General features: G+C 41.4%; 3 protein-coding genes across 10 annotated transcripts; 1 reads left to right on the forward strand and 2 right to left on the reverse strand.

Annotated features, from left to right (window-relative positions):
* Positions 1 to 414: 414 nt before the first annotated feature.
* On the reverse strand, positions 415 to 3,920 carry sike1 (suppressor of IKBKE 1). Its single transcript, XM_022757504.1, has 5 exons — positions 3,484 to 3,920; positions 3,212 to 3,317; positions 2,645 to 2,787; positions 2,414 to 2,527; positions 415 to 1,475 (listed from the first exon to the last, which is right to left on the reverse strand). Exons 1-5 carry the CDS (start codon positions 3,640 to 3,642, stop codon positions 1,347 to 1,349), a joined length of 651 nt encoding a protein of 216 aa, XP_022613225.1. The 5' UTR covers positions 3,643 to 3,920; the 3' UTR covers positions 415 to 1,346.
* A 1,720-nt stretch (positions 3,921 to 5,640) lies between these two features.
* Positions 5,641 to 22,052, forward strand: csde1 (cold shock domain containing E1). 8 transcript variants are annotated; one of them, XM_022757475.1, is made up of 23 exons: positions 5,641 to 5,722; positions 8,539 to 9,217; positions 11,848 to 12,036; positions 12,715 to 12,913; positions 13,081 to 13,247; positions 14,154 to 14,240; positions 15,008 to 15,105; positions 15,191 to 15,272; positions 15,463 to 15,591; positions 15,715 to 15,840; positions 15,972 to 16,187; positions 16,296 to 16,466; positions 16,553 to 16,714; positions 16,913 to 16,924; positions 17,185 to 17,202; positions 18,094 to 18,201; positions 18,370 to 18,548; positions 18,663 to 18,775; positions 18,872 to 18,991; positions 19,100 to 19,278; positions 19,413 to 19,576; positions 19,662 to 19,794; positions 20,419 to 22,052. In XM_022757475.1, exons 3-23 carry the CDS (start codon positions 11,878 to 11,880, stop codon positions 20,464 to 20,466), a joined length of 2,670 nt encoding a protein of 889 aa, XP_022613196.1. In that variant the 5' UTR covers positions 5,641 to 5,722; positions 8,539 to 9,217; positions 11,848 to 11,877; the 3' UTR covers positions 20,467 to 22,052. The 8 variants fall into 8 exon arrangements, with proteins under 8 accessions (XP_022613196.1, XP_022613197.1, XP_022613200.1 ...); XM_022757476.1 differs by having other exon boundaries at positions 16,296 to 16,436; XM_022757479.1 differs by having other exon boundaries at positions 13,081 to 13,190.
* Positions 22,053 to 22,748: 696 nt separating this feature from the next.
* On the reverse strand, positions 22,749 to 24,626 carry LOC111230677 (ras association domain-containing protein 8-like). Its single transcript, XM_022757483.1, has 2 exons — positions 24,437 to 24,626; positions 22,749 to 24,338 (listed from the first exon to the last, which is right to left on the reverse strand). Exons 1-2 carry the CDS (start codon positions 24,537 to 24,539, stop codon positions 23,011 to 23,013), a joined length of 1,431 nt encoding a protein of 476 aa, XP_022613204.1. The 5' UTR covers positions 24,540 to 24,626; the 3' UTR covers positions 22,749 to 23,010.

Consider the following 24,626-nt stretch of genomic DNA (forward strand, 5'->3'; position numbering starts at 1 on the left):
TTATGTTTCCTCCATTTTCAATGTTTAATAGTTTTTATTAAGATGAAATGGAAAATGTTATGAATACTGGAGAATTTTGAAAAAAATAAAAAATACACTGAGGTCATTGTCGTGTTTGAGATCAGTTTGAGACTACTTTTGTTTTATGACATTGTGCATCATCATGCTGGAAGTTACCCACCTATCCCAAGAAAATATTCTCCACACTATTAGACCACCACTAGGACTGACAGGTTGGGTCCATGGATTCATGCTGTTGATTCCAAATTCTGACCCCACTGTCTACAGTTGAAATCACTGGGAACACATGATTGGCTGATTGGATAAATGCATGAATAAGCAGGTGTACAGGTGTTCCTTATAAAGTGCTCTGATTTGTTTTGGCAGAAAAAACATTCATGTTTTTTTATTGCAAATTTATTTTAAAGTTTCTGAATGAAATTTTGTTTGACACAAATCAATACACTGTCATGAAGTCAATACAGCATGTTCACCTTATTAACACCAATTTCCTGAGATGACAATATACAATTTCTGGGAACATACAGTGTGCAAACATTTGATATCCATTACACAAAAAGTTGGCATATTTTGAAATTGTTACCATTAAATAACAACAGCTGGAACATTTGATTACATCCAAATCTGACAACTAGAATCAAAGTACTAAACATGGAAGTCATGTTATATATGAATTCTACAAACAGACTGACAAACGTATCAAATTCATAAAATGAGACAACCACATATAAATGATCCACCGTCACTCCCTCAGCAGGCAAACTGTGTGAAACAGCCATAAGTCATCATGTTGGCAGAGTGATTATCAAGCACAGCTTCTTAAAATGGTGCAACCTACGAGTTGGCTTCTTAATATGATTTTGAGTGAACTCATAGTTGGGGGTGTGGGGTGTGGGGGGTGCGGGGTGGGGGTCATGAGCATTTTACACATTGTGAGTGTGAGTGAACAGCAAAGGGGCAACAAAGAGGTAGAAACTGTGTCCTTGATGAGTAAATGCATCTTTGGCCAAAACAAAATTAATCCCCTTTGCTTTTACTGCATTTACTCCAGTACGTGTGTGTGTGAACATACGTATGCTGTACATATGAAAGCTTACAACAGCTACCATCCAGATACACCCACAGGTAAATGCTACTGATAGCCAAAATATTGTGTTAAAGTGGCCTTCACTACAAAAAAAAAAAAAAGATGCTGTGGTCTGACTGCATTCCATCTTATGTAGAAAAAATAATTGGGTGAACACAGGTGAAGAGATCATCAACCCTGTCTCCTGGTCCTGAAGGACTTGATTCCCCATTCACAGTTCACACTGAAGCTGCTCTGTTCACTCGTCGGACCCTGGCTGAGGGGACTGTTCTTGTGCTACTGTTGCTGGCTGATCGGTTTCTTCTCTCGCTGTCTTCACAGAGCTCTTGCTGATGACCAGGAGGTCTCGCAGCTCTTTGTTCTCAATCTGAACGTGACAGGATAACCGTGCATTTAAGGAAAATAGTGTTCATGTGTAATATTGAGTGTTAAAGGGGGCATCTGAGTGGCTAGTGATATCTAGCCATGCAGACAGTTTAGGTTTTATTAGTGCAGGTTTTGATAAATCTGTCTCTGGGATTCCCCCTCCCCATTCCATAGTCAATGGAATTACGTTTATAGCACTGAAAAATTACAAAAATGTAAAATTAACTAGAGGTGTCCAAGCACCCAATACAACTCAGAAATTAAACAAACTAAACAGGATCATCGACTTCCAAAAACAGTGTCTGTTATATGGATAATCTAGAGATTATCATTGGAACAGTTATCATTGGAACTATTTTCTACCAAAAAAAAAATAGTCCCTTAAATTAAGATTTTTCAATGCAGTGAGTGGCACAAATGTGATTTTGTTTAACCTTGTTTGGGTGGCAGTACATATCTTAAGAGATGGACGTCACAAAACCTGGGCAAATAAAACCAAAACTGCTAAATGAAAAAACATATTGTTGTTGTTATTGTGTAGGTGAACCAACTCTTGAGTAAAATGGACAGAAATTTGGCTGACTCTGAATATAGAAAATAAAATGCATTATATATGTATATAATATATACAATATATAAGATAACATAAATAAATGTGTGAGAGTGAAGAAAAAACAGCTGCAGTATAAAAGAGATAAAAAAAGTGAAGGAAACACACAGAAGTTAAGGCTAAAATATGTTTAAGAAAAGGCATATAGTATTTATACCATATCCAAATGAACACATCTATAAGTTTTATACATATACATAAAGTGCTGTCATGTAAATTGTTTTGTATTAACACAAAATAGTCAATTACGGTATATTTATATGGTAATACAGAAGCACAGGTTCACTCAGATAAACATTTACAGTTGTTTTTGGTTCTACTGTGCTCACCTCTAGCTGAGCGAGCCTCTCTCGAATAGAGCAGTAGTGCTGATCATCCACCTGCACTGCTCTCCTCATCACCTGGCCCATCTCGCATATCCGCTCCACCTGGCTCTGCACTTCCTGGAGAATGAAGAAAGCAGGACATTTCCCAAAATCAATGTATTTCTAACACTCAACATCTATAGCTTTGTAATACTGTCCCGTGAATGACTGAGCAAACGCTAAAAGCCAGTGTACTTTTGCATGGTCCTCATGGAGGCTGAGCACAGGTTTGGTGTCCAGCTCCTTCTTTGCCATCATTAGCTGAAGCATCTGCTTGCGGTATCGACCCATGATCAGCTCCAGCGCATACTGGTGTTCTTCAAGAGACAACCATAGCTCTGCGGAGACAGTCATGAAGAAGGTTACCAGAAATACACCACCTTTTCATGCTGCTGCCCTCTGGAAGGTGATACAGGTCCTTAAGAACTGGCACTTCCAGTTTCCTGACAAGTTTTTTATCTGCCATCAGAGCACTAAACTGTTGAATATCAGGCTATAATAAGTACATAACCCATGTCCTGTACGCGTGCATTATTATCTGTGCAATTAACCTAAGTGCAATATTACTGAGTACATGTACTCACACTGCTTTTATACCTCCGTTTTTCATTCCATTTATTGTTTGTTTTTATTTATCTATACAGACTGTAATGTGTCCACTTGTCTTGTAGTTATGTTTGAATTCAACTGAATTGAATAACCAGAAATATAAAACACCAGCCTTACAATCAACAGAACAGAGTGGGTTTATTTTTTTTTTACCTTTGTTCTCCTGCTGTAGTTCCTTGATTTGAGTGTTTTCCTGAGTCAGAAGGACATGAGGCTTGTATTTGGTCAGCTCCTGAATCTCTGAAGTATCTTCTATGTGCTGAACGGAGGGAGCAGTAAAGGGGCAGTGGGTTACATTTTTCTCAGAATTGAGGGCTCAACTATATCCTGTTCCACCATTTATGTGTGCAGTTGAGCAGTGCAGCATTAAATGCCCATGTACGTGACTGAAATCTGTTTGTAACCGTCCTTACACTTGTCCTTACCTTGTCTGGAAGGGCATTTCCCACCTCTCTCATGCTCTGCACTCTCTGGCTGAGGGCCCCGGACTGTTCAATCAGTCCCTCGGCGGCCGTGTCGTGCTCTTTCAGCCTCTCAAGAAGGGTCCGAGCATCGCCCAACACTTTCTCTAAAGTGCAGGCCATTTACCGGAGACTGCCAACTCCTGTGTGTAACGTAAACAAGCTACTTCTCTCTACCAGCGAGGTGAAAACACTACGCAATGTTAGCTTACGTTGACTGTCTAGCCTTAGCTAGCCGAGGCAGCTCCAATGCCCTTAAAGCAACATGTGCGTACTATTGTGGGCCTTCGGAAATATCTGTCTGTAGAAAACATAAGAGGAGTACATTCAAATGAAAAACCAAACACTCTATTTTGTTGTCAAGTCTATCGTTTTCGTGAGACTGAACGATAACGTCACTTCCGTACCTTCTTCTTCACTGGTGTAAATCGAGTATCGTAAAACCAAATGGACACCGCCATCCACCGGAGAGTTCTGATTTTATGTAAGTTTGTGAGGTAGCAACTGTATATATTGATTGATTCAATGTTATTAATTAGTAATGACAGTCTATGATCCAAAAAAAAAAACAAAGCAAAACAGCTGTACAAAAGGGGACGAAAATCTAGGTGAATTTGTAAGAGTCGAGGACATTAAAACGAAAGGAAATTAAGGAAAATGTTTTTCTTTAAATGTGCAATTATTTCCAGAAGAAAGACAAATTCAAAATGTCTAATTCAAAGGTGCTTTATTGGCATGAAACTTTCAAAAACAATGTTGCCAAAGCAACAAAATGCAATTTAGCCAAGAACACAATATAAAACAACAGGAAGATCAATATTAATCACAACATTGTTGTTCATGTCCCACAATTGTGGTTTCAATGTTGACATACATAAAAAGTTAATTCACTTACAATTTTAAACTGTTTCATGTAAATTAAGATTTATAAATATGATTTTTTTTCATCTAAATGGTCTGTCCCAAACTTCTGAGTCCATACCGCAACACTGAACAAATGTCATATAGAAAGTTTTTTTCAATTTCTACTTAAACAAAAGTTACCAAGTGAGCACATGGTGCACCTGTAGTCACTACCTGCGCAGAAGACTCAAATGTATGAATTCTAAAATAAATTCCGATTACTGCTGAATTAATGTTTATTAGATGCTAAGAGTCAAATGCTAATGTAGCAGACATCGTTAACTAACATTTATCTGCAAAATTATTTAAAACTTTTGTAACATCTGTCTTCACGCAGCAGTTTTAGGTGTTCAAGTTCAGTTTGATGCCAGAGCTCTGCTATGAATTCTACTTTCAGAAAGCTTATCATTTTAATAAAGTTTTTCTTGACACTTGACGTTATAACTCTAGTTTTGTTTATTATTTAGGTCACAGTCGGTGGTGGTGTTGTATTGGTGTGTTTTTAAAATTCTGCCTATGTAAATGGGATGCACAAAATATTAGGAACACCTCTCAACATAACACCACTACAAACTACAACCTCAATAATAAATATGTAGTTAAATTAATACCTCTCTGACAGTGACAATCAAAACTTAACATTATTATATTTCTAAATGCAGCATTTATGGAAAAGCTGTAGCATCATATTAGATTGTAGACGAAATGAAGTGAGTGTAAATTATATTGATTCATACTAGAATTAGTTGATTACTAATGGTGAAGTGGTATTTGGTTTCATGACATCCAGAATGTTTTTGAGAAAATCATATAAGTTTTTTTTTTTTTTGTATTTACTGCCAGGGCCCAGTTCTGGCAGTACCTTTTCTACTATGTTCAGCTATTTCTGTAGTCCTCGTTCTGTAGGAGATATTAGCATTATTGTTGAAAACGTCTGTAATTGGAACTCTTAAGGAATTAAATGGACTGGAACCAGTCGACTGGAACTTGTGAAGGACATGCTGATGACTGTATTTCCTGTGAAACTGTCGTATGACTCTATCTGCTTTCGAGCCCAAATAGCAAGTAATTGAAGACATTGCCATTATTATACGCTACTGTATTCCAAGTCTCCCATGGATCATTGCGAGACCACGTTCGAGGTTACTCACCAGCAATTGCTCGGTTGTGGCCACTCCTTCCTATAGGCTCTTTGGTTAGCCTAACGTTGTCAAATATCGCGGTAGCCGCCTCCCTAATCACTACGTAATGTGCCGTGCTGCTTCTAGCGGCGCTGGTGACAGTGCTGAAAGCTGTTGGGGTGAGTTTTTATTAATACTTTTTCCCCATTTCATATAACAGTTGAAACATTTGTTTGTAACGTGCCAGTAAGACATTTTCTCTGTCTTATCCAGTAGGACTTTAGAAGTGAAGGGTTTATCCAGCGCTAAGTCATACGCAGAGCTCGGGCCTGGGTGGAGGCAGGCGTATTTTTCCTCACCATAAATCACCACACACAAGGACTAAATCCAGCAGCATGCTAGTTAGCTAGTTAGCTAACTAGCTAACTGTAGCCGCTATTAGCAACTTAGCATTGCCAACGGCCTAGTTACATTGTTAACGGTCTAAATAAACAACTCGGTGAAACGTGTCCCAGCGTACCGGAGACACAGCCCTTGTGTGAAATTGTTGTGTTAAACATTAGCGAAAGACGTGGCAGTTTAACAGAATTGAACACGAGCCTCCGAGCGTCTTACTTAGCGTCTTTGTTGTTCCGTCCTCGTGCCGTTAGCTCTGGCAACGTTATCTGTCCGTTATGTGTGTATGAAGAGAACAAATTCACTTATTGCTAATCAAGGACAATTTATTTTGACCTCGATTAGCACAGCTCGTATAACAAGTAATGGCGAAGGATTGGTCTTTGCGTCACTTACAAATCGGTTATGCCAAACTCCGCTTTTGTCTCTTCAATGTAATGTCTGCCACTACACCCGGTGTTAAAGGGATGCGAGCGATGCGACCCAATTCTATAAAATAAGATTTTATTGAAATAACGCCATTATTCGCTGATCACATGGGTGCCGATTTTTTCTTGCCACCACACCGGTTCATAACAAGCCTTAAGTGAGTTTCTATTTAGTGTGTACATGTTAAAATGATTCCACGAAACACTTAAAATGACATTTTTTGGATGGAGCTTTGTATGCCTGTCTCAGTGTACGAGAATAACACGACATGGTGCTCACTTTCCGCGAACTTTGTGATCAGACCCCAAGCCACGTACATATGATAACATCTGAATAATTAAAAACGACTTATGTGCTAACTAGTTGAGCTAATTTGTGGCGTAATTACAGTGTCGCAGTGAATTAATCTACATATAAGAGTTGGAAACGCCCGGGGGGTATTGGCTGTTTACGACTTTAGCGGTAGCAAGATGCTAATCTGTCCGGTTCTGTTTGTCCACACAAGGTCATTGAGACGATTACTTTTATACATAGCTGTTACTGTGTATATTATTCGGACTAGCGAGCTGTAATCCAGCGAAACGTAACCCATATTCGGTCGTTTGGGCACATATTGTGGAGTTTGGCATTTGTTAGAAATTAGCTGGCTAGCCTAGATGTGACGTTTTTCCATCCCGTTGCATGCCGCAACGTGTTGGATCAGGCCATATTAGCAGTTCCAGCTGAGGATGGCGGATTGCTAGGAAGTGACAGGCGGTTGTTATTCGGGCCCAGACTAGAGTAGCACCGTCGTGTTAAAGCTTGCGACCTTACCGTGGGTTTATTGGTTATTCTGTCGCAACTGAGGCAGTCGGCATGTGTCTTACTTTCATGTTTAGGGATTACCGAGCTAAACTGCCGTTTTTTACTCCTTAGAGAGAGCTGAAACGGCCAATAGGTGCTGGTGGTTTAGTGGGTGGACTGTTTTTTTTTTTTTTTTTTTTTTTTTTTTTTTTTTTTTTTTCTTCTCTCCCTCTGTCCTTCTGCGTCACCAAAAGCTGCAAAAGGGGGAGCAGAAAAGGCCATCTCCTCCATGGTTGTTTTCACTCGAGTGTTGTCTCTGTTCATTGCTCATAACCTTTAACCCACTTACCCAATCCATCTTGTTATAATTGAACTCTTTGTTTGTGCTACCACCAGGATGTATGCCTTTAGTGGGTCAAGTATTCATCCAAGTGCTGCAAATGAAAACAAAATAAAAAGGTGCTTCTAGGTTCATTTAGATTTGACATTTGGATATGAACACCAAAGAGGCACCTTTTTTATTTAAAAAAAACAAAAAACAAAACTAAAAAATCAACATCTCTACTTCTAGGAATCTCATTAGAGCACTTTCACAACACTATATATTAACCTTCCAGGGAGAATATGGAAAGGGAGTCATTGCAACACAGTCAAAGCAGAATATATCATGTGTCCTGGGTTGGCTCATCCAGCCTGTTTTCAAAGCGGTGTATTTTTGTCAACAACTCTCTTCCTCAAACCCTCTGCTCTAACCTACTGGTGGGGATCATTTCCTGAGGTTCTAACAAAGTTAAGCAAATTTTACATTTTATATATATATATATATATATACACACACACACACACACACACACACACACACACACACACACACATCTGTGTTGATAGGTGAGCCTCACCTTTACATTTAACACATGTACAACAAGTGTGCAAAACATGTATAGGTTCAATGACAAAACAGAGGGCCCTGGTCAGAAATGGTGCCATAAATATCATACCCTGAGCTGAAGTTATGCACAAGCACTTGTTGATCTACAACTCTTGTCTGCTAGTCAGCTGCCTGGCATTATGGGCTGTATCCAGAGGCATCTGAGGAAAACCTATTTTTACACTTGTGAGTCTGGGGGCAAAGAATCTAGTGTTCTCAAAAAAAACTTTAGGCGACTGATCCTCAGGTTTGTTCCCATTTTTCATGTGACAGAAAATGTGGGATTCTTATGACTTGATAATGTAATTAATTTTTTACTGTCAGTGCATACTCCACAAGCCCTTGGAGCCGTTTTGTCCTTTGTGTTAATCCTAAATGTTTGATATGTGAAATTGTTGTCGAGGTGAAGTCAAAGTGATCTGTTTTGCTCAGCTGACCAAATCTGCCTTTTCTCCACAGTATGAAGTGAAACGGAACTGAATTTTTGTACCATCCGCAACTGCTTCAAGTTCAGATCATAACACAGAAACAGAAGATAAACCTCCCAAAACAACAAGCAAAGTTGCAACACTGAAGACACGTGGAGGGAAAAAAAAATAAGGATCACTTCAAGGGTTTAACACGCAAGAAGCAACCAAATCCTGAAACGACCAAAGAAGACGAACAACAGCCCAACTGAAACACAGAAGAGAAGCAATCCTATGCCCAAGCATATTCTGAGAAGACAATAACTGATCTGAAACCAGAAGTTTGTGCCTACTCAACAGCTTTGACAAAGCACACGTCCCAACGCTGCTCCTAGCCCTCCTCATCCTCACCACACCACCGACTTACCGCCGGGGTGTGGAGTGGGCTGCTATCTGCTATTTTTTCCCCCCATAGGTCCCCCCATCTTTCCCCCCCTCTTCTCTTCCCACTGTTTTTCATTGTAATTTTTTCTAAGCAGTGTTATTGCACCTGCGTTTGCCTTTTTTTGCGCTAGATTTCTCCCCCATTTTTTGCTTTATGCAACCATCTAGAACTTGTGCCAGAAACCTGTAACAAGTGTGTGTGTTCAACTGTGTGCGTGAAGAGATCTGCAGGAACTGCATAGTCATCGAGATCCAGAGAATTACAAGATTCAAGACGACTAATAAAGGTGGGTCTCAGTTGTAGTCCCTTCATAACATGAGACCTAGCGTGTTAACATCAACTGTACTAATAATTGTTAAGTCACTTATGCTTTCATTTGTCATGTTTTGAATAATTTCCTCCACCCAATATTCTGAAAATGATTCCCTTTTAATGTCCTTTTTAAAAATTCAGATTTAAAGAATTTGTTATTGCAAGTTGGTGTTTACTTTGGGGGTTGACTTCAGAATCTGTAATTGGTAAATTCCCTGTTTGTACACATGACTCTATTATACAGATGTACAAACACAGACTGTAACACTCTCAATTCTAATTAAGTTTGGCCAGCTGTGCGGATTTTGGACAGCAATGCAGAGGTTGTTTTGTTTATCACTGAACAGAAACAACAGTTCATTTGTCCTCTTTGTTTGCTTAAACATCCAACTCTGACAAATACGTGTGCAACTCTTTAAAAAGAAAAAAAAGAAAATTGAAACTTGTATCTGGATTTGTGACCTCATCAGTTAGATTTGTGTTCTCAATTTCTGAATTGCAGCACCTTCAGTGATTGTCTATTTGTAGGAGCTGATTTCACTGATTAGCACACCTTTAACCAGAGAGAGAAATGTCAGTGAAAGCAGCTGCTGCAGTGCTTTGTTAGAAATGAATCCTGTGTATTCACTGCTATTTGCACGTGCTTACACATGTTGCTACCTGGGCTCGAAAGCACACATAATGTGGATTGACTGTGATAAGTGATACAGAGCTGAAGATTTGATTCTTATGTCATTGACCTCTACATTGCCGTTTGCCAAAGATAAGTCTTCTTAAAACTTCTCATAAGCCAGCTGTACTGAACCGCCACCACCTCCAGTTAAACTGGTTATTCAATTTAGCTTGATTAATGATTTGATTGCCTTCCCCTCACCCAGCCCGCACCTTTTTCCTGCTCTGTCGTTTTGAAGTCATAACCTCCCTGATTTTTGCCCTTTCAACTCCCTCCCTGGGGGATAAAAGCCCACAGCTATTTTCCTTTGTTTGTGACACATGGCACACTGGCTGACCTATTTGCCTTACCCGTTATGTTTGTTCCTCTCTTCACCCTTGCAGACATCCAGCGGTGTATCATTGGGTGGTTACATAAAAATAGTACTTAACAGTGAAGCAAAAAAAAAAAAAAGATTAAACAAGTAATCAAGTTCAGCAAGTGCTCAAGCAAGTTTGGTCCGAGTTTATGGGAAAATATGGGCAGCCCCTGGAAAGGCTTTGTTGAGTTTACCTTGCCTGCGTCGCCACCCACCGCGTTTGTTAGCGCTGACCTGAGCAGCACCTCCCCTGTCGGACTCAGCCTGTCGCCATATGGCCGATCCGTAAGTTTCACCTTCCCACCTCTTTTCTAAGTGCCCCACCCCATCGAACACCCATCCACCCACCTTGCCCTGCATCTCTCTGCTGTTGAATGGCCTAACCTCTTTCATCCTTTTCGGGCTCCCGAGACTAGCCTCTACTCAGATGTATTGTTGCAGGGCGAGGGGTGTTCTGCTGATTAAACTGCAGAAATTTGCCGCTTTTTTACAAATCCTCTAGAGCCATTTTTTTTCATTTCCCTCGTATTTTTACTTTGCATCACAACCCTGTTAAATTTAAGTCAGGCTGTGACATGGGCAAATCATGTTGGGCTACATTAATGCTTGTACATAACTTCACTCAAAGCAAGTCAACGCTAAACTACGTACTAGCTGATCCCTAGGGAAAAACTGAATGGGTAGTATTTAAGGTACTTGCCCGTCAGAGCTGAACTAAAACCCTTCATTATCTCTGAGACCAAAACGTTGGATGTGGATGTTTGAGAGTAATCACTGCACGGGCAACATATTACAGGGTAAAAGACCTGCAGATGTGTTATGTCTTCTGTGAAGAATAGCTTGTTTTGACAGTGCAGTGCAGAACAGGGCCTAACAGAAGAGGCTGCTCTGGGACCCCCCTCATAACCCATAACCCATCACCAACTCTCTGTCCACTGTAGATGCACCGCTATTTGACCTGTCATTTGCATTTTCTGATTCTCCATTTTCAGTAGTTTTATTTTACTTCACCTTGAGTACGATTTGTGACACTTCACTTAAACCACTTCACCGTAACTGGCTGAACAAAGAAGTAGGTTGGGCTCTTCAGGTTTTTAGTCTGCCTTCTCTGGAAAGACATTCCCGTTTGAATGCACAAGCGTTTTCAGCCACTTATTAGTGCTATTGATTGACGATGTGATGTGAGATTGTCATGGTAGCATATCCGTCGATACGGAGTGTCCTTACACCTTTTTCTGTGTGGTATTTTGGCATTAGGATTTCTCACAGGGTTTTTAGTATTGGTGGTGGTTGCGATGAGCTGAGATATAATAAAATGGCATTGGAGAAGTCTTTGTACATTGGTAGTGTTGTATATTGCTGTGATATTGTGAGATGTATATACGGTGTGCATGGGCAAATGCAGGTTAGATTAAGCAGAAGATGCAGTATTTTAGACCGTTGCGCTGGATAATAGCCGGTCCTGTGTAATCACAACTCAACAGTTTGTGATGATGGTAACTTAAAAAGAAAATAAAAAACATTAAATACTATGTCTGTCCTCTTTGTCAAAGCTGTTACTTCCTCCCAACAGCATATTCAAGTCCTATCCGCAGTGTCAGAAATGGAAAGAGGGTCCTCTGAACCTCCAGTGGCTCGCAACACTGGTGCTGCCCGATCTACCTCTACTGGTCCCATGAATATCCCCCGCTCCTCCTCTGTCTCTTGCCACCCCCACCCTGGGAGTAAAAAACATAGGCGGACTCCCTTGTATCAGAGATCAGTAAGGTGGCATGTTGGGTAGTGCCAGCACTGAATTAACAATCAACTGTTGTTGTGTCATGTGACTTTCGCTAACAGCATGGTTTGTTGTTGTTGTTGTTGTTGTTGCGCAAGTTCAACCAGGGCCCAGTGGCAGATTTTGATAAGTGAGTTTTGCTGGTATTTGTCAATAATCACTGGTTGGTCTGTTGGTAGAGGGAGGTGAACAGTTTTTGTACACTTGTCTGTCTAACCAGAATTGCATGAAATTGTTTACAAATTTTCTTAGTGTTGAGAAGATTTAGGAGCGGGCAAATTGAGTGACTTGTAGGTTTTACTGCATGACATTAAGCAAACCAGGAAGCGTTGCTGTGTGTTGCTAAAAATAGTTTTTTCCAGCCAGCGGTATGAATTAAACTGAAATTTTTTCAGGGTATTATCAATGTGTGTTCCCTTCTGTTGATGACCAGATAGCCCCTGAAGGCTCTAATGTAGCTTTACATTAGCTTTTTTTCCCCTTCCCCACTTCCTCTGAAATGTGCTGTTCCTGCATGTTTGAATTTTGTTTTTGTTTTTTTTATTTGTTTTTTTTTGTTAAGGTTGGCATCAAACCCTACCTTAAAATTGCAGTTACTTATTTTGGTCTGCTTCATGTTGTTCCGCTGAATGCAATTTAACACTTAGTTCTCATTTTCCCTAGATGAGTTTTGACCCAGGCATGCTCCATAACAATGGGCACACTGCATACGCCAATGGCACAGGACCTGGCATTAGAGAGACCGGTGTGGTGGAGAAGCTCCTGACTTCCTACGGGTTCATCCAGTGCTCCGAACGTCAGGATCGTCTCTTCTTCCACTGCTCTCAGTACAATGGCAACCTGCAGGAGCTTAAAATAGGAGGTGAGAGGCTTTGGGCTTGTGTACAAAATCATAAATACTTAATCTGACTCTATCTTCGCTTGCTGAAAAGAGAAACACATGAGCTACGTTACTGAAACTTAAGCTTTCTCTGTATCATTTGAGGTGTGCTAAGTGTTTTTGGTGTTCTCCCGTTTCTCTCTCCTCAGATGATGTAGAGTTTGAGGTATCCTCTGACAGGCGCACTGGCAAGCCCATAGCAGTGAAGCTGCTAAAGATAAAGCCAGAGGTGCTGCCAGAGGAGCGCATCTCGGGCCAGGTGGGGCCAGACCTGCACGCCTATCCCTTTACTGTGCTGCATGGTTATATTCATCCAGTTAAGGAACACCATTTTATTTTTGGTTCTGTTCTTGTCTGTCAAGTTAACATTTATATGGCCCATTGTGTTTTTTGGGCAGGGGATGTTGAAGGTCTCGTTAAGCGAATAGGCGTCCCACATCTAAATTTAAAAAAAAAAGATAACCTTTTCAGTCAAGATTTATTATACATTTGAATTTCAGATTGGCTTGTTTTTTCGCTGACATGCATGTTTGTTGGAGGTGTTGAATGTCCGTTAAACAAATATGGTCAAGTGGTCATTGGGAATGCCCAGTGGGTGTATTATTTTTCTGAATGCTCAAAGCAGCTAGTGTAGCTCAGCCGGTCAGTCTCTCAAACCAACACAAATCTCACATGTGCTATTCTGTTATGTGACTGTGAAGAGTCAATGGGCCTGACCGCTGCAGCAGTAAGTTGAGCTCAGCAGCGGAAGGCGGAGGCACAGACTGTCGTGCTCGGCTCATTGGTCGTGTTCAATTCGTGACATGCCAGTGACACCGCCTGTCTTGTAATGCATTCACATAACACATCTAACTCCACATCCAGAGCACAATGTGACTCCACAAAGCCCACACACACTCATCCTGATTCATTCGCTCACCGACTTGTTTAGTCAGGTTATCAGCATGGTGGAGGCCGTTAGGAGGCTGGACAGTGTATAGAGGTTTTTACACTGAAGCGCAACAACAATGCACATGCAACTCTGCTAACCCGTAGATGATGCTCCACATCTCTGACACTTGAAATACTTGTTACTGTGACATTTGAAATTCAGCCATCATTTCATCCATCCTGTGTGCAGAGATATTGTCATTGGGCTGTGTAATTGGAATGAATATTCAGTCAAGGATTTGCAAAGCAGTGTGTTAATGGCCTCCGTCTGCTATTTCCTCCTCTTCTGCAGGTTGTGTCGGCAATCCCTGTGCACTTGGATGGAAAGTCTGCCCCTGTCCAGGTGCCCACTGGCAGTGTTTGTTATGAAAGAAACGGGGTAAGAGAAGTAGCAAAGAGCACGGCATGTTTGATCAATAAAATGCAGAATGGTAATGTAACTAAAATGTCGTCGTTCTGCTCCTGAGGATTTTTTTTTTTTTTTTTTTTCATGCTTGGCTTGTGTTTGCCAAAATACTCACTTATTACCTATTCAGTTTAGGTCTGCTCAGTTTTATTTTAATAGTGCCAAATCATTATGTACATTATCTTAAGGCACTTTACAATATTAAAGAGAGAAACCCAACAGTCCCCACAACGAGCAGCACTTGAAGATGGTGGAGAGGAAAAACTCCCTGGGTTGAGAGGAGAGAGAGAGACCAGGAACAGCTGTATATTTTGTATTAAGGCACTATAAGGCTGGTTGTTGTTGTAATAATAATAGTGATACTTAAAGGTGTTATCACTAACAGAAATGCAGCTATGATAGTGGCACCAATTATTTATAATAATATAAATAATTGAGTGTTTGGCAGATCTGGATCCTGCAGCTCTGGATACCTGCAGAAGGAGAACAGGGAGAGAGAGGGAAATACAAACTACAGGAGAGAGAAAACACAAAGTTAATGACAGTTAGTGTGATTTTATAAATGCATGGGGAGAGAGCAAAAGAGAGAAGAGCACAGTGCATCATGGGAGTTCCCTCAACAGCCTCTAAGGGATAGTTTATCAAAGAGGTGCAGTACATAACTCTCAGATATGAAAGAGTTTAAGGATGAACAGGTGAACCATCAAACAAAGTCTGACACTGGTGTGACTGTTCCACAGGAAGTGTTCTACCTTACCTACACTACTGATGACGTGGAGGGTAATATCCACCTGGACACAGGTGACAAAGTCAGCTTTTACATGGAGACCAATAAGCAGTAAGTCCTCACAAAGCATGTCAGTATTGTCTTAATGATTCCCAGCTTGCGCTTGATTTTTATATTTGTCACTCTTGTACATCAGTACTGGTGCGGTCAGTGCTCGCAATATTCAACTTGTGAAGAAGAAGCAAATGAGGTGCCAGGGTGTGGTGTGTGCTACAAAGGTAAGGTCCACTGATATTACACGAACCGTCTCTTATTTAAGCTAATTAGACAAATCATGAGTGTCTTTGTGGTAGCTGACTTCGCATAAATAAATGTACTACTCAGAATGGTCAAGAAAAGAGGCTATACACCTTCCCTGACAACCCAGAATGATGTCCTTGTTATGTTGAACCATGTGTTGTCTTTCAGGAGGCCTTTGGATTCATTGAGAGGGCTGATGTGGTAAAGGAGATCTTCTTTCACTACAGCGAGTTCAAGGGTGATCTGGAGGCTCTGCAGGCTGGAGATGATGTTGAGTTCACCATAAAAGACAGAAATGTAAGTGTTGTCAAGCTTTTTTTAAACGCATAAATTTTAAAACAGATTCCATACTCGTGACTCTTTTAACGACCTTCCTGAACATGTATAACATTACTTATATTTTATGTTCTTGCGGCGCAGGGTAAAGAAGTAGCCACAGATGTGAGGCTGCTCCCCCAAGGAACAGTCATCTTTGAGGATATCAGCATTGAACAGTTTGAAGGCACTGTTGTCAAGGTCATTCCCAAGGTCCCCACCAAAAACCAGGCAAGTAGATCATAAGTCTGGCAAGTTGAATTATTATATATTTGAAGAGGCTTCGTTTGTAAAAAAGCAGACCCCAGCAACCAAGAATATAACGTACCACTTTGACAAATCTCTGCTTCCTTCTTCCACAGAATGACCCTCTTCCAGGTCGCATCAGTGCCCGGATTGGTTTCACTGACAAGGAACTGCCGTTTGGCGAGAAGGACACAAAATCCAAGGTGACCCTTCTGGAGGGCGACCACATACAGTTCAACATCTCCACTGACCGCAGAGACAAGCTGGAGAGGGCGACAAACATTGACATCCTCCCAGACACTTTCAACTTCACGAAGGAGACACGTGAAATGGTGAGAATTACAGAAGACCAACTTATATTATGTAATGCATCATTTTACAGTTGAAAGAAATTGAAGTGAATTCATAGACGGCAACTGTTTCACCAAATCTCTTTCTAGGGGGTGATTGCGGCCATACGTGATGGCTTTGGCTTCATCAAGTGTGTGGATCGGGACGCCAGGATGTTCTTTCACTTCAGCGAAGTTCTGGAGGAGAGCCAACTGCACATCTCAGACGAAGTGGAGTTTACTGTTGTGCCTGTAGGTCCCGTTTATAAGCTTTTCACCAAAGTATGTATTCTGTGTTGTTACGTATGAAGGCATTTTCTAATTGTCTGTTAACAGCAAGCTAAAGTAATATGTCCTATGGTTGCCAGGATATGCTGTCGGCTCAGAGGAACCACGCAGTGCGCATCAAGAAGCTGCCCAAGGGCACAGTGTCTTTCCATACCCAGTCCGAGCAGCGCTTTATGGGTGTGGTGGAAAAAGAAGTGGCAGTCACCGCCAAGAACGCCAGTCCCACCAAGGGCAAGGAGAAGGTACTATAGTGCACAATTATGACACGTATTATTGCACACAAATCTACCCTGAGTACACTAAGAAACAATAGTGTCCCTGGCCCACCCCCCAACCGACTTCATCTGCCCCTCGTCCCAGTTTTTTTTTTTTTTTTTAGTTCTAATTTTCCTCTTTGCTTTCTCCTCCTTTGACCTCCTCCTGTTCATCTTGTCGGTTAGAAAAAAGACAAGGTAGGACCGAAACCTTCTGCATGAAGCCACACGAATAATGTCTCACAAATCAGTAATGATGCTCATATTAGTGGCAAACTGCACAAACTTAAACCAATAGTCTATACAGTTCACTAACATTTAGTCTAAGAAATAATTACATTATCCCTAGATCTTAGATGTTGAATTTAAAAGTCAACCGTTGACAAATAATGCAATGTAAGAAAACTGTTTAGTGCGCCTTGCTGTCTAATGAGTGTCTGTTTCTCTTACTTTTCAAGGGTAAAGTTGTAGAAAAGGTTAGTCTTTGCAGGCCTCTGGCCCACTGATTGCCTCCTTTACCTCAATAGTTGACGGCATGGTATTTGATCACCGATTAACCCTTAACATGGAATCAAACACTGCACCAGTGATTTCAGCGAGTAGTCTGGCTGCACAATCAGGGCTGAAACTCTAATCCCGATTACTAGTATGGTTTTTGGGAACAGCCTGTTAACTGTCTTTTTGGTCCTTCCTAAATGATGTTAACGTCACCTGGATTAGTCGTTCGATCAACATTTCTCTGGCCTCCATTACTCTGGTCCTTTTTTTTTTTTTTTTTTTTTTTTTTTTTTTTTTTTGGAAGCTTGAATTTAAGATAGTTGATAAATGTTTTCACACTCAAAACAGTTGTAGTAATTTAAGTGGCAGCAAGAAAACCACAAATGATTTATAAAGCATAAAAAAGCCTGTCCTGCTGAATTTATAGACATACTTTTCATCATCTTTTGTTGGGAATAAATGTGAAATGATCTGTCAGTTGCGTACTGTGATTGGTTCAGGTGATAACTCTGAATCTGGGTATTACAGGACTGTTCCCAATAGATGAAACTACATTAGTGATGGGTAATTATGCAGCCCTGCATTAGAAGGCTGTAACTCGGTGCTGTCGCAGTAGACTAGGCTAATGCTAACCAACTGTGCTGCTATTGAGTGATGCACTGCACACACTGGTGCCTCTCATGTGCTTGTGTAGGCTATCTGCACATCATCCTCTAATACACTTATGTTTGAGGCGTTTAGTAGCTTAAATGAGTTTTGTTGAGAAACAAGTGTAGCGTTGCTGAGAGACTTCATTGGCTGGAGCCGGCTGGATCAAACACTGGTGATGCTCAGGTGATGCAGGTTTTGATGTGTGGCCTTCTCTGCAGGAATCTGAGGAAGGAGTGATTGCATATGAAGACTGTGGAGTGAAGCTCACTGTGCCATACCATGTTAAGGACCTGGAGGGAGGAGGTCACCCACAGGTCGGAGACAAGGTAAACTGCTCAGTGAAGGGACTTAAAGTAGTGACCTCAGCTGTTGTAGATACTGCTGAAGACATGGGCATCATGAGGTCTGTAGCAGACTAACGCTGCTACTATCGCCACCTTTTATAGTCTTTATTTTGTCTACGCCGTGTGAGACTTGTGATGCTTGTCCTCTAGGTGGAGTTCTCTATCAACGAAGTGAAGCGAACCGGCCAACAGAGCGCCGTCTCCATCAGGGTCCTGAACCGTAACGCCTCCAGTGCCAAGAGACTGCATGGATTTGTTGCCACACTGAAGGACAACTTTGGCTTCATTGAGACAGCAAATCATGACCAAGAAATTTTCTTTCACTACAGGTAGATGTTTAAGTTGTAAGATGCGTATTAAGTTGCTGATTTTATTTATTAATAACACCCAAAGAAATGATAATTGATATCTAAGTCACGGTTTATCTGTGCTTTCTCCTCCAGTGAAATGTGTGGAGACTTGGAGAACTTGGAGCTGGGCGACACAGTCGAGTACACTCTCTCTAAGGGAAAAGGAAACAAAGTCAGTGCTGAGAAGGTTACCAAAGTGGCTGCAGGTACGAGGGGTTTAACTCTAGCTGATTTCTAATATGGCAGTTTCAGTTCTTGCAAATAAAAGCTATGTGCAATCTCGTGTTTTCCCTCCTTTTTAGTGAATGGCATTGGAGATGATGTTGGTGTGACAGTGATGATGGGGAAAGTCATCCGTCCTTTACGCAGTGTAGACCCCTCCCAGACAGAATACCAAGGGCTTATTGAAATCACAGAGGAAGGTGGGTGTCAACGTATGATGGCACTTGAAAACCCAAGATTTTAAAGCACAATTATTCTTGGGAGGGAGGGAAGTTGAGCTGACATCACCCCCTTCTTGGTTGTTTCAGGTGGAACTAAAGGCCAGAATTATCCCTTTGGAATCATGGGTATGGCGAACAAGGCAGATTGTCTGCAGAAAGGAGAACTTGTGAAGTTCCAGGTTTGCACAGTCGCTCAAACTGGACAGAAGATGGCCTGTAATGTAGTCCCTCAGCGTAGAGCCATGGTGGAGTGTGTCAAAGACCAGGTAGGTCGTCGGTTATTAATTTACAGTTTCATTATTGTTTAGAGCACTTGGTTTCTACAGCACATGTGACACTGCAGTGAAAGGCTCCCGATTTTTAAACCCCTAAAGTTTTGCTTTGTTTTTGTTGCCCCCAGTTTGGCTTCATCACTTATGAAGTTGGTGAGAGCAAGAAGCTGTTCTTCCATGTAAAAGAAGTGCAAGATGGCCTGGAGCTCCAAACCGGGGATGAGGTGGAGTTCTCAGTTGTCCTCAATCAACGCACAGGAAAATGTAGTGCCTGCAACGTGCGTAGAGTCAGGTAAGGACTCCACCCGGATACGTGCAATACAATATTTGGTCTCGGTGTCAATGTTTTAATTCTTATTACGCCCCTATCATGACAGCGAGGGGCCAAAACAGGTGGTGACCCCTCGTCCTGACCGTCTGGTGAACCGACTGAAGAGCATCACCCTTGATGACGCCAGTGCTCCTCGCCTGGTCATTGTAAGACAGCCCCGCGGTCCTGACAATTCAAAGGTACATTTTGATTTTAATCGTTCTTTGAGCAGATATGTCATTTCACTGTCTAATATTAAACGATAGCTTCAAATAATAATTTAATTTTTTTTATGTTAAATATTATAAATTTGTTTAACGAATTAAGACTTTATACTTCTGTATGGGTATGAAATTTAAGACTACTTTTCCATTCATTATTTTCAGCTGTATGTGCAGAATACTTGTAAAAGTACTTGAAAAATCAAGGTGCTTTATCACAAATGTTAAAGACTTACTTATTCATTTTTTTAATTGGCCATAATAGCCTAATACAGACTTAAAAGTCAACCTTTCATCTGCACTGAACGTGGCAAAGTTGGCTGTGATACCATTAGTGGTGTCTCATTTTATCGATTTCTTTCACACATAACGAGCTACGAGAACCAATATGAGGCTTGTGAGACTGGTGCTTAGCTGTTATCTGAAAAACAAACAACAACGACGCTAGATAGATAAATAGGCTGAGGGGGAGGTTGTTGTGTAATATTTAAAATCAGATCAGGTTTTTAGATTGTCCTTCCATAAACCTTCAAATCCCACTGGATAACTTGGATTTGGCATGGAATATAAGCATCAACATTCAGTTTGTCCTCTCCTCTGTAGGGCTTCAATGTGGAGCGCAAGACTCGTCAGCCTGGTGTCATCGACTGAGCAATACAGAGCCCGCCCCGTTCAGTGTTGGTGGGATGCTGTCCCATAGGGCAACAGCAGGAGATAAGGGAATTTGATTTGACACATGCTTGTACACACAAACTCACACACAGAACATACACACACATACAGTAATCGGCATGTGTAATCTTTGTCCCCATCGATACCTGCGCGGGAACTTTTCTCATTCCACGGTTCCCTGCCTCCCATGTATGATGTACTTGATACAGAGTCCACACTGCAGTGTACATGGGATCTCTGAGTGTGTGTGTGTGCGTGTGTGATGTACCCTAGAAGTGATTATAGTGTGTAATGGAGGTATTTGTTTCTGAGGGCCTCGTCCCTCTAAATCAGAGTGATGACTGTGTGGCTGTCTATGTCCCTATCTTTTTGAATCTGCTTTGACTGGAATTCTGCACCTGTAATCTGTCCAATAGTCTGCCTGGGTGAATGAGTGTGACTGTTGGCATGTCTTTGAGCTTCTGCTCCATTTTTTTTTTTTTTTTTGTTTTGTTTTTTTTTTCTCTCATATATTTGCTCCTTTACCCATGGAAACTTGAAATGGTTTCATTATCAAAGTTTCCACTACTGTATGCTTTCCTAAAAAAAAACAAAAAAAACGCATAAAGCAAAGCAAAGTTCCCTCCATAAGGAGGATCATATTTCTCATATGTGCGGGCTTAAACTGAGGATTCTTCTCTGCTCCGTTTTTTGAGCAGTTTTAAAAATGCTTTATTGAAGAGCTGAAGAGAAAGCATGGTGTGTGTGATGTATGTGAATGTCAAAGTAGTCGATCTAATGGGATTTACTTTACCAATCTGGAGCCTTTAGATACCTTTTTGGTATTCACATGCTCCACTTAAGCAATTTTTCCCAGGTGCAGAATTCCTCGTGGCATCTTATATCTGCAGTTCTTTTATACTATGTACTTTTTTTCTTGCACATATGTTTTTGCTTTTTTCCATTGAAACTCAATCTGCTAATATTGAATTAAGTAAGAATAAGGTGCCTAAAAACTACAAGCAAAGTGAAATGAAAAAAAACAAAAAACAAAAACAAAACAAAAAAACAAAAATTAGATGTATCCTCTGTTCCCAGCCAACCGCCAAAATATTCAGAACAATCTTAGGGTGGCTGTCTTTTCTAGTAGAAATAATACTGATATGCATCCCAAACCTGTGGGTTGAACTATACTGTATGTAATGTGTGCTTTTTTTTTTTTTTTTTTTTTTTTTTTTTTTTTTTTTTTTTTTTTTTTTTTTTCCTTTCTTTCTTAGTGAAAGTTCAAACTTCAGATATAATGAAACAAATTTAACTTAAAGGAGAAAGGTAAAGTATTAGAAATTCAGTAAAAAAAAAAAAAAAAAACAAACAAAAAAAAAACATTAAAAATCAGGACATCAGTTATTGTGCTCTGGAGACATGTTGGGTGAGCTGTTGTGCCTCTGCACATTAAGTTACAGTCAAAATTAATTTCAACTTTAGAGATCACCGGGTTTCAGTTGAACCACGTACAGAGGTTCTCATGTACTTTTGTTAATGGTCTTGAATGAAACAATTGAATTAAAGTTTTATGAAAATCATGAGCTGGTTTGTATTTGTCTTTTTATTTCAGAGAGCGGCTGCAAATCTGCTTTTAAGACTATTCTAAGAAAGTTATAATGTAGCTGTGAAAACGATTCATTGACATGAGGGCAAGAAACAACCCAGATATTTTCATTCTCCATTATAAAACATTAGACAGGTTTTATAACAAACACAAAGGTATATAGTTGAAACTAACAGAACCATCGTGCCACAGCGAAGAACATTAACATCCAGGACTTCTCAGCAGCAGACGACGACATTTACAAATTCATCTGAGACAAAGTTTTCTGTCCAGTCCTCCTTTCTTTTTTTCTTTTTCTTTTTAAACTGAACGCTTGCATTAGCTCTGAGTCGCACAGAACAGGAAAATGCATCATCCACAGTCCATCTCGGTGCCATTAGAGTTCCTATTGAGGTCAGAATCCCCATGATGCACAGATGAAACGCTGTCTGCCAGACAAAGCCGGTGCAAGGACATTTATTTGATTTCCCTCTCCAGTAAAAGGCTTTTAACATGTACAATTATATAGTGTTCCATAATTGACTTCAACACAAGGTCACATGGGCTGGATACTATTCATAGATGCCAAGAATGATCTACCTCCAGGTTTAATTATAAAATAACATTTGAATTTGTGACTCTGCTTTCTTGAGGTTAAAATGTTGCAGTGAATGGGTTGTATTATTAAAAAAATAAAAATAAAATAATGCTCTTGGACCACAGGGTCTCACCTCTGACATGGAGCCTATTCAATCACTAGGGGGCTCACCGGAGGGAACAAACCGTGGGAGGACTGGGCTCGTGTGGAAGTGAATGCACCACAGTGCTGGGGCTCCATTCCAGCCACATACATACAGGAAGTCTTGGGTACAAACACTCAATACAAGTTAAACCCAGAGGATTGGAGCCCTGCGACGAGAGGAATTAAACTGGCACAAAGGAGCATTCATTAGATTCTAAACCTTCGTGCCGCCCAGATATATAGTCAGTTCAGAGCGGTGAATCACCTTCTTTTTAGTCTGTAATTGAGAGCTTTGGGCTTCAGACCAGCGTGTCCACCACTCCCTGAGCTCTGCAGGACCCGTGGGCCGCCGCTCTTTCATCTGGCTGGGAGAAACTAGAGCATGAGGAGCGTTGAAGTCTTTTCTGGGCAGGAACTTCCTGTTAACGTTTACATCCCCATCTGGGTCAGATCGTTGGCGATTCCCGTACTTGGTTGAAAGCTCAGTGGCGGCGTTTGCACCGGCTTTTGAAATCATCTCTGAATCCTCTCCAGCGACGCTTTGAGAGGCAAAGAAATCCAGCCCCTGTATTTTGTGCTTGTACTCCTCCAGTGTGGCCTTGCAATCAACAGCCTTTGCCCTCATCCCTAGGAACTGACGCTGCAGATCTTTCTCATAACCTTCCTCTGCCTTTAATTCATTCTCCCAAAACCTTATCAGCTCCGTCTCCTCTTCAGCCGTTCTCTGCTGCGCTTCCTGCTCGGCTCTTTTGGCCCTCTGTTTCTCCTCCAGCTCAGAAATCTGTTTGTCTATGAGTGCAATCTGCACCTGTAAATCCTGCAGACAGCCGAGCTGACATATGACGGTCTCTCTCAGGCTGTTTTTCTCATCTTCAACCGTAACGCAGCTTGAGCTGAACAGGTCGTCGGCTTTAGCCTCTTGACTTTTCTTGTAGTGTTTGCTTTCTTTACCTCTCGTCTGACTTCCCATGCAGCAGGACGTTTGACGATCCAAGTCTGACTTGAAACTTTTCTCGCCTCTGACTTTGCCTCTGCTGCTTCGACCCAAGTTGTCTTTGTCAACAGTGAGACAAACATCCAGAGAGGTACGGTTCCTTTTATCGGCCCTCTTACTGCTTTCCTTATCGCAGGCAGTACTGTAGACCTTGCCTTTCCCCAGACTCTCCAGCCATTCCCAGGCCTCCTCCATGAGCGTCAGAGACTTTCTTTTAGGCCTTTTCACTTCTTCCTTTTGCTGCTCAGCTTCCTGCCTCAAACAAGTCAACGGCGGCAAGCTTTGGCGATGCAAACTAAGTGAACCGCTGCTCCGCCGCATCCGAGCCCCTGCATCTTTTCTTCTCAGTGGCGGGCAAGGTTGGTATCTGCCGACTTTTGTTCTGCTCATTTCATCCCAGACAGAGGCTCCGTTGTGGAGCAGTGTGAGCTGGACCTCCCTGGCCTGCTCACCGTACTTCTCCAGAGTCTCCAGAAGGCGTTCGTTGGGCGTCATGCACCGCTCAAAGTCTTTGAACTTCTCCCGTAACGTGTAGCGTCCGGGCTGACCTGAAGAGAGAGAGATGACCGTGGTTACCAGCCGGGTCAGCACCGCGTCAGAACATCAATGGTAGCCACAATAAACACACACACACACATGTACATACCCAGGGCTTGAGCCAACGCTATGACCACGTCTTGGCATGTTGTTTCCTCTGTGACTCCACAGACCACGCGTGGGATACCGTCCACAGACACCTTCACTTCCATCGCACCCAGTCTGCGTTTTCCAAAAAAAGACACTGAAAGCGTGTTGTGCGGGGGCTGTTGTAGGGGAAGTGGTGGAGACAGCTTAAA

The sequence above is a fragment of the Seriola dumerili genome, unplaced genomic scaffold (genome assembly GCF_002260705.1).
Source record: "Seriola dumerili isolate Sdu_G_001 unplaced genomic scaffold, Sdu_1.0 BDQW01000278.1, whole genome shotgun sequence".
Taxonomy (NCBI): Eukaryota; Metazoa; Chordata; class Actinopteri; order Carangiformes; family Carangidae; genus Seriola; species Seriola dumerili.

What these genes read in the sequence shown, in the direction of transcription:
- csde1 (XM_022757475.1), top strand. Translation starts at nt 11,878, where the DNA reads ATGGAAAGAGGGTCCTCTGAACCTCCAGTGGCTCGCAACACTGGTGCT. An exon ending in TGCATGGTTATATTCATCCA is followed by an intron (nt 13,248 to 14,153) that starts GTTAAGGAACAC and finishes CCTCTTCTGCAG; the next exon opens with GTTGTGTCGGCAATCCCTGT. An exon ending in TGCAACGTGCGTAGAGTCAG is followed by an intron (nt 19,577 to 19,661) that starts GTAAGGACTCCA and finishes CTATCATGACAG; the next exon opens with CGAGGGGCCAAAACAGGTGG.
- sike1 (XM_022757504.1), bottom strand. Translation starts at nt 3,642, where the DNA reads ATGGCCTGCACTTTAGAGAAAGTGTTGGGCGATGCTCGGACCCTTCTT. An exon ending in GAAATGCCCTTCCAGACAAG is followed by an intron (nt 3,318 to 3,483) that starts GTAAGGACAAGT and finishes CCCTCCGTTCAG; the next exon opens with CACATAGAAGATACTTCAGA. An exon ending in AGAGGCTCGCTCAGCTAGAG is followed by an intron (nt 1,476 to 2,413) that starts GTGAGCACAGTA and finishes TGTCACGTTCAG; the next exon opens with ATTGAGAACAAAGAGCTGCG.
- LOC111230677 (XM_022757483.1), bottom strand. Translation starts at nt 24,539, where the DNA reads ATGGAAGTGAAGGTGTCTGTGGACGGTATCCCACGCGTGGTCTGTGGA. An exon ending in AGCGTTGGCTCAAGCCCTGG is followed by an intron (nt 24,339 to 24,436) that starts GTATGTACATGT and finishes CTCTCTCTTCAG; the next exon opens with GTCAGCCCGGACGCTACACG.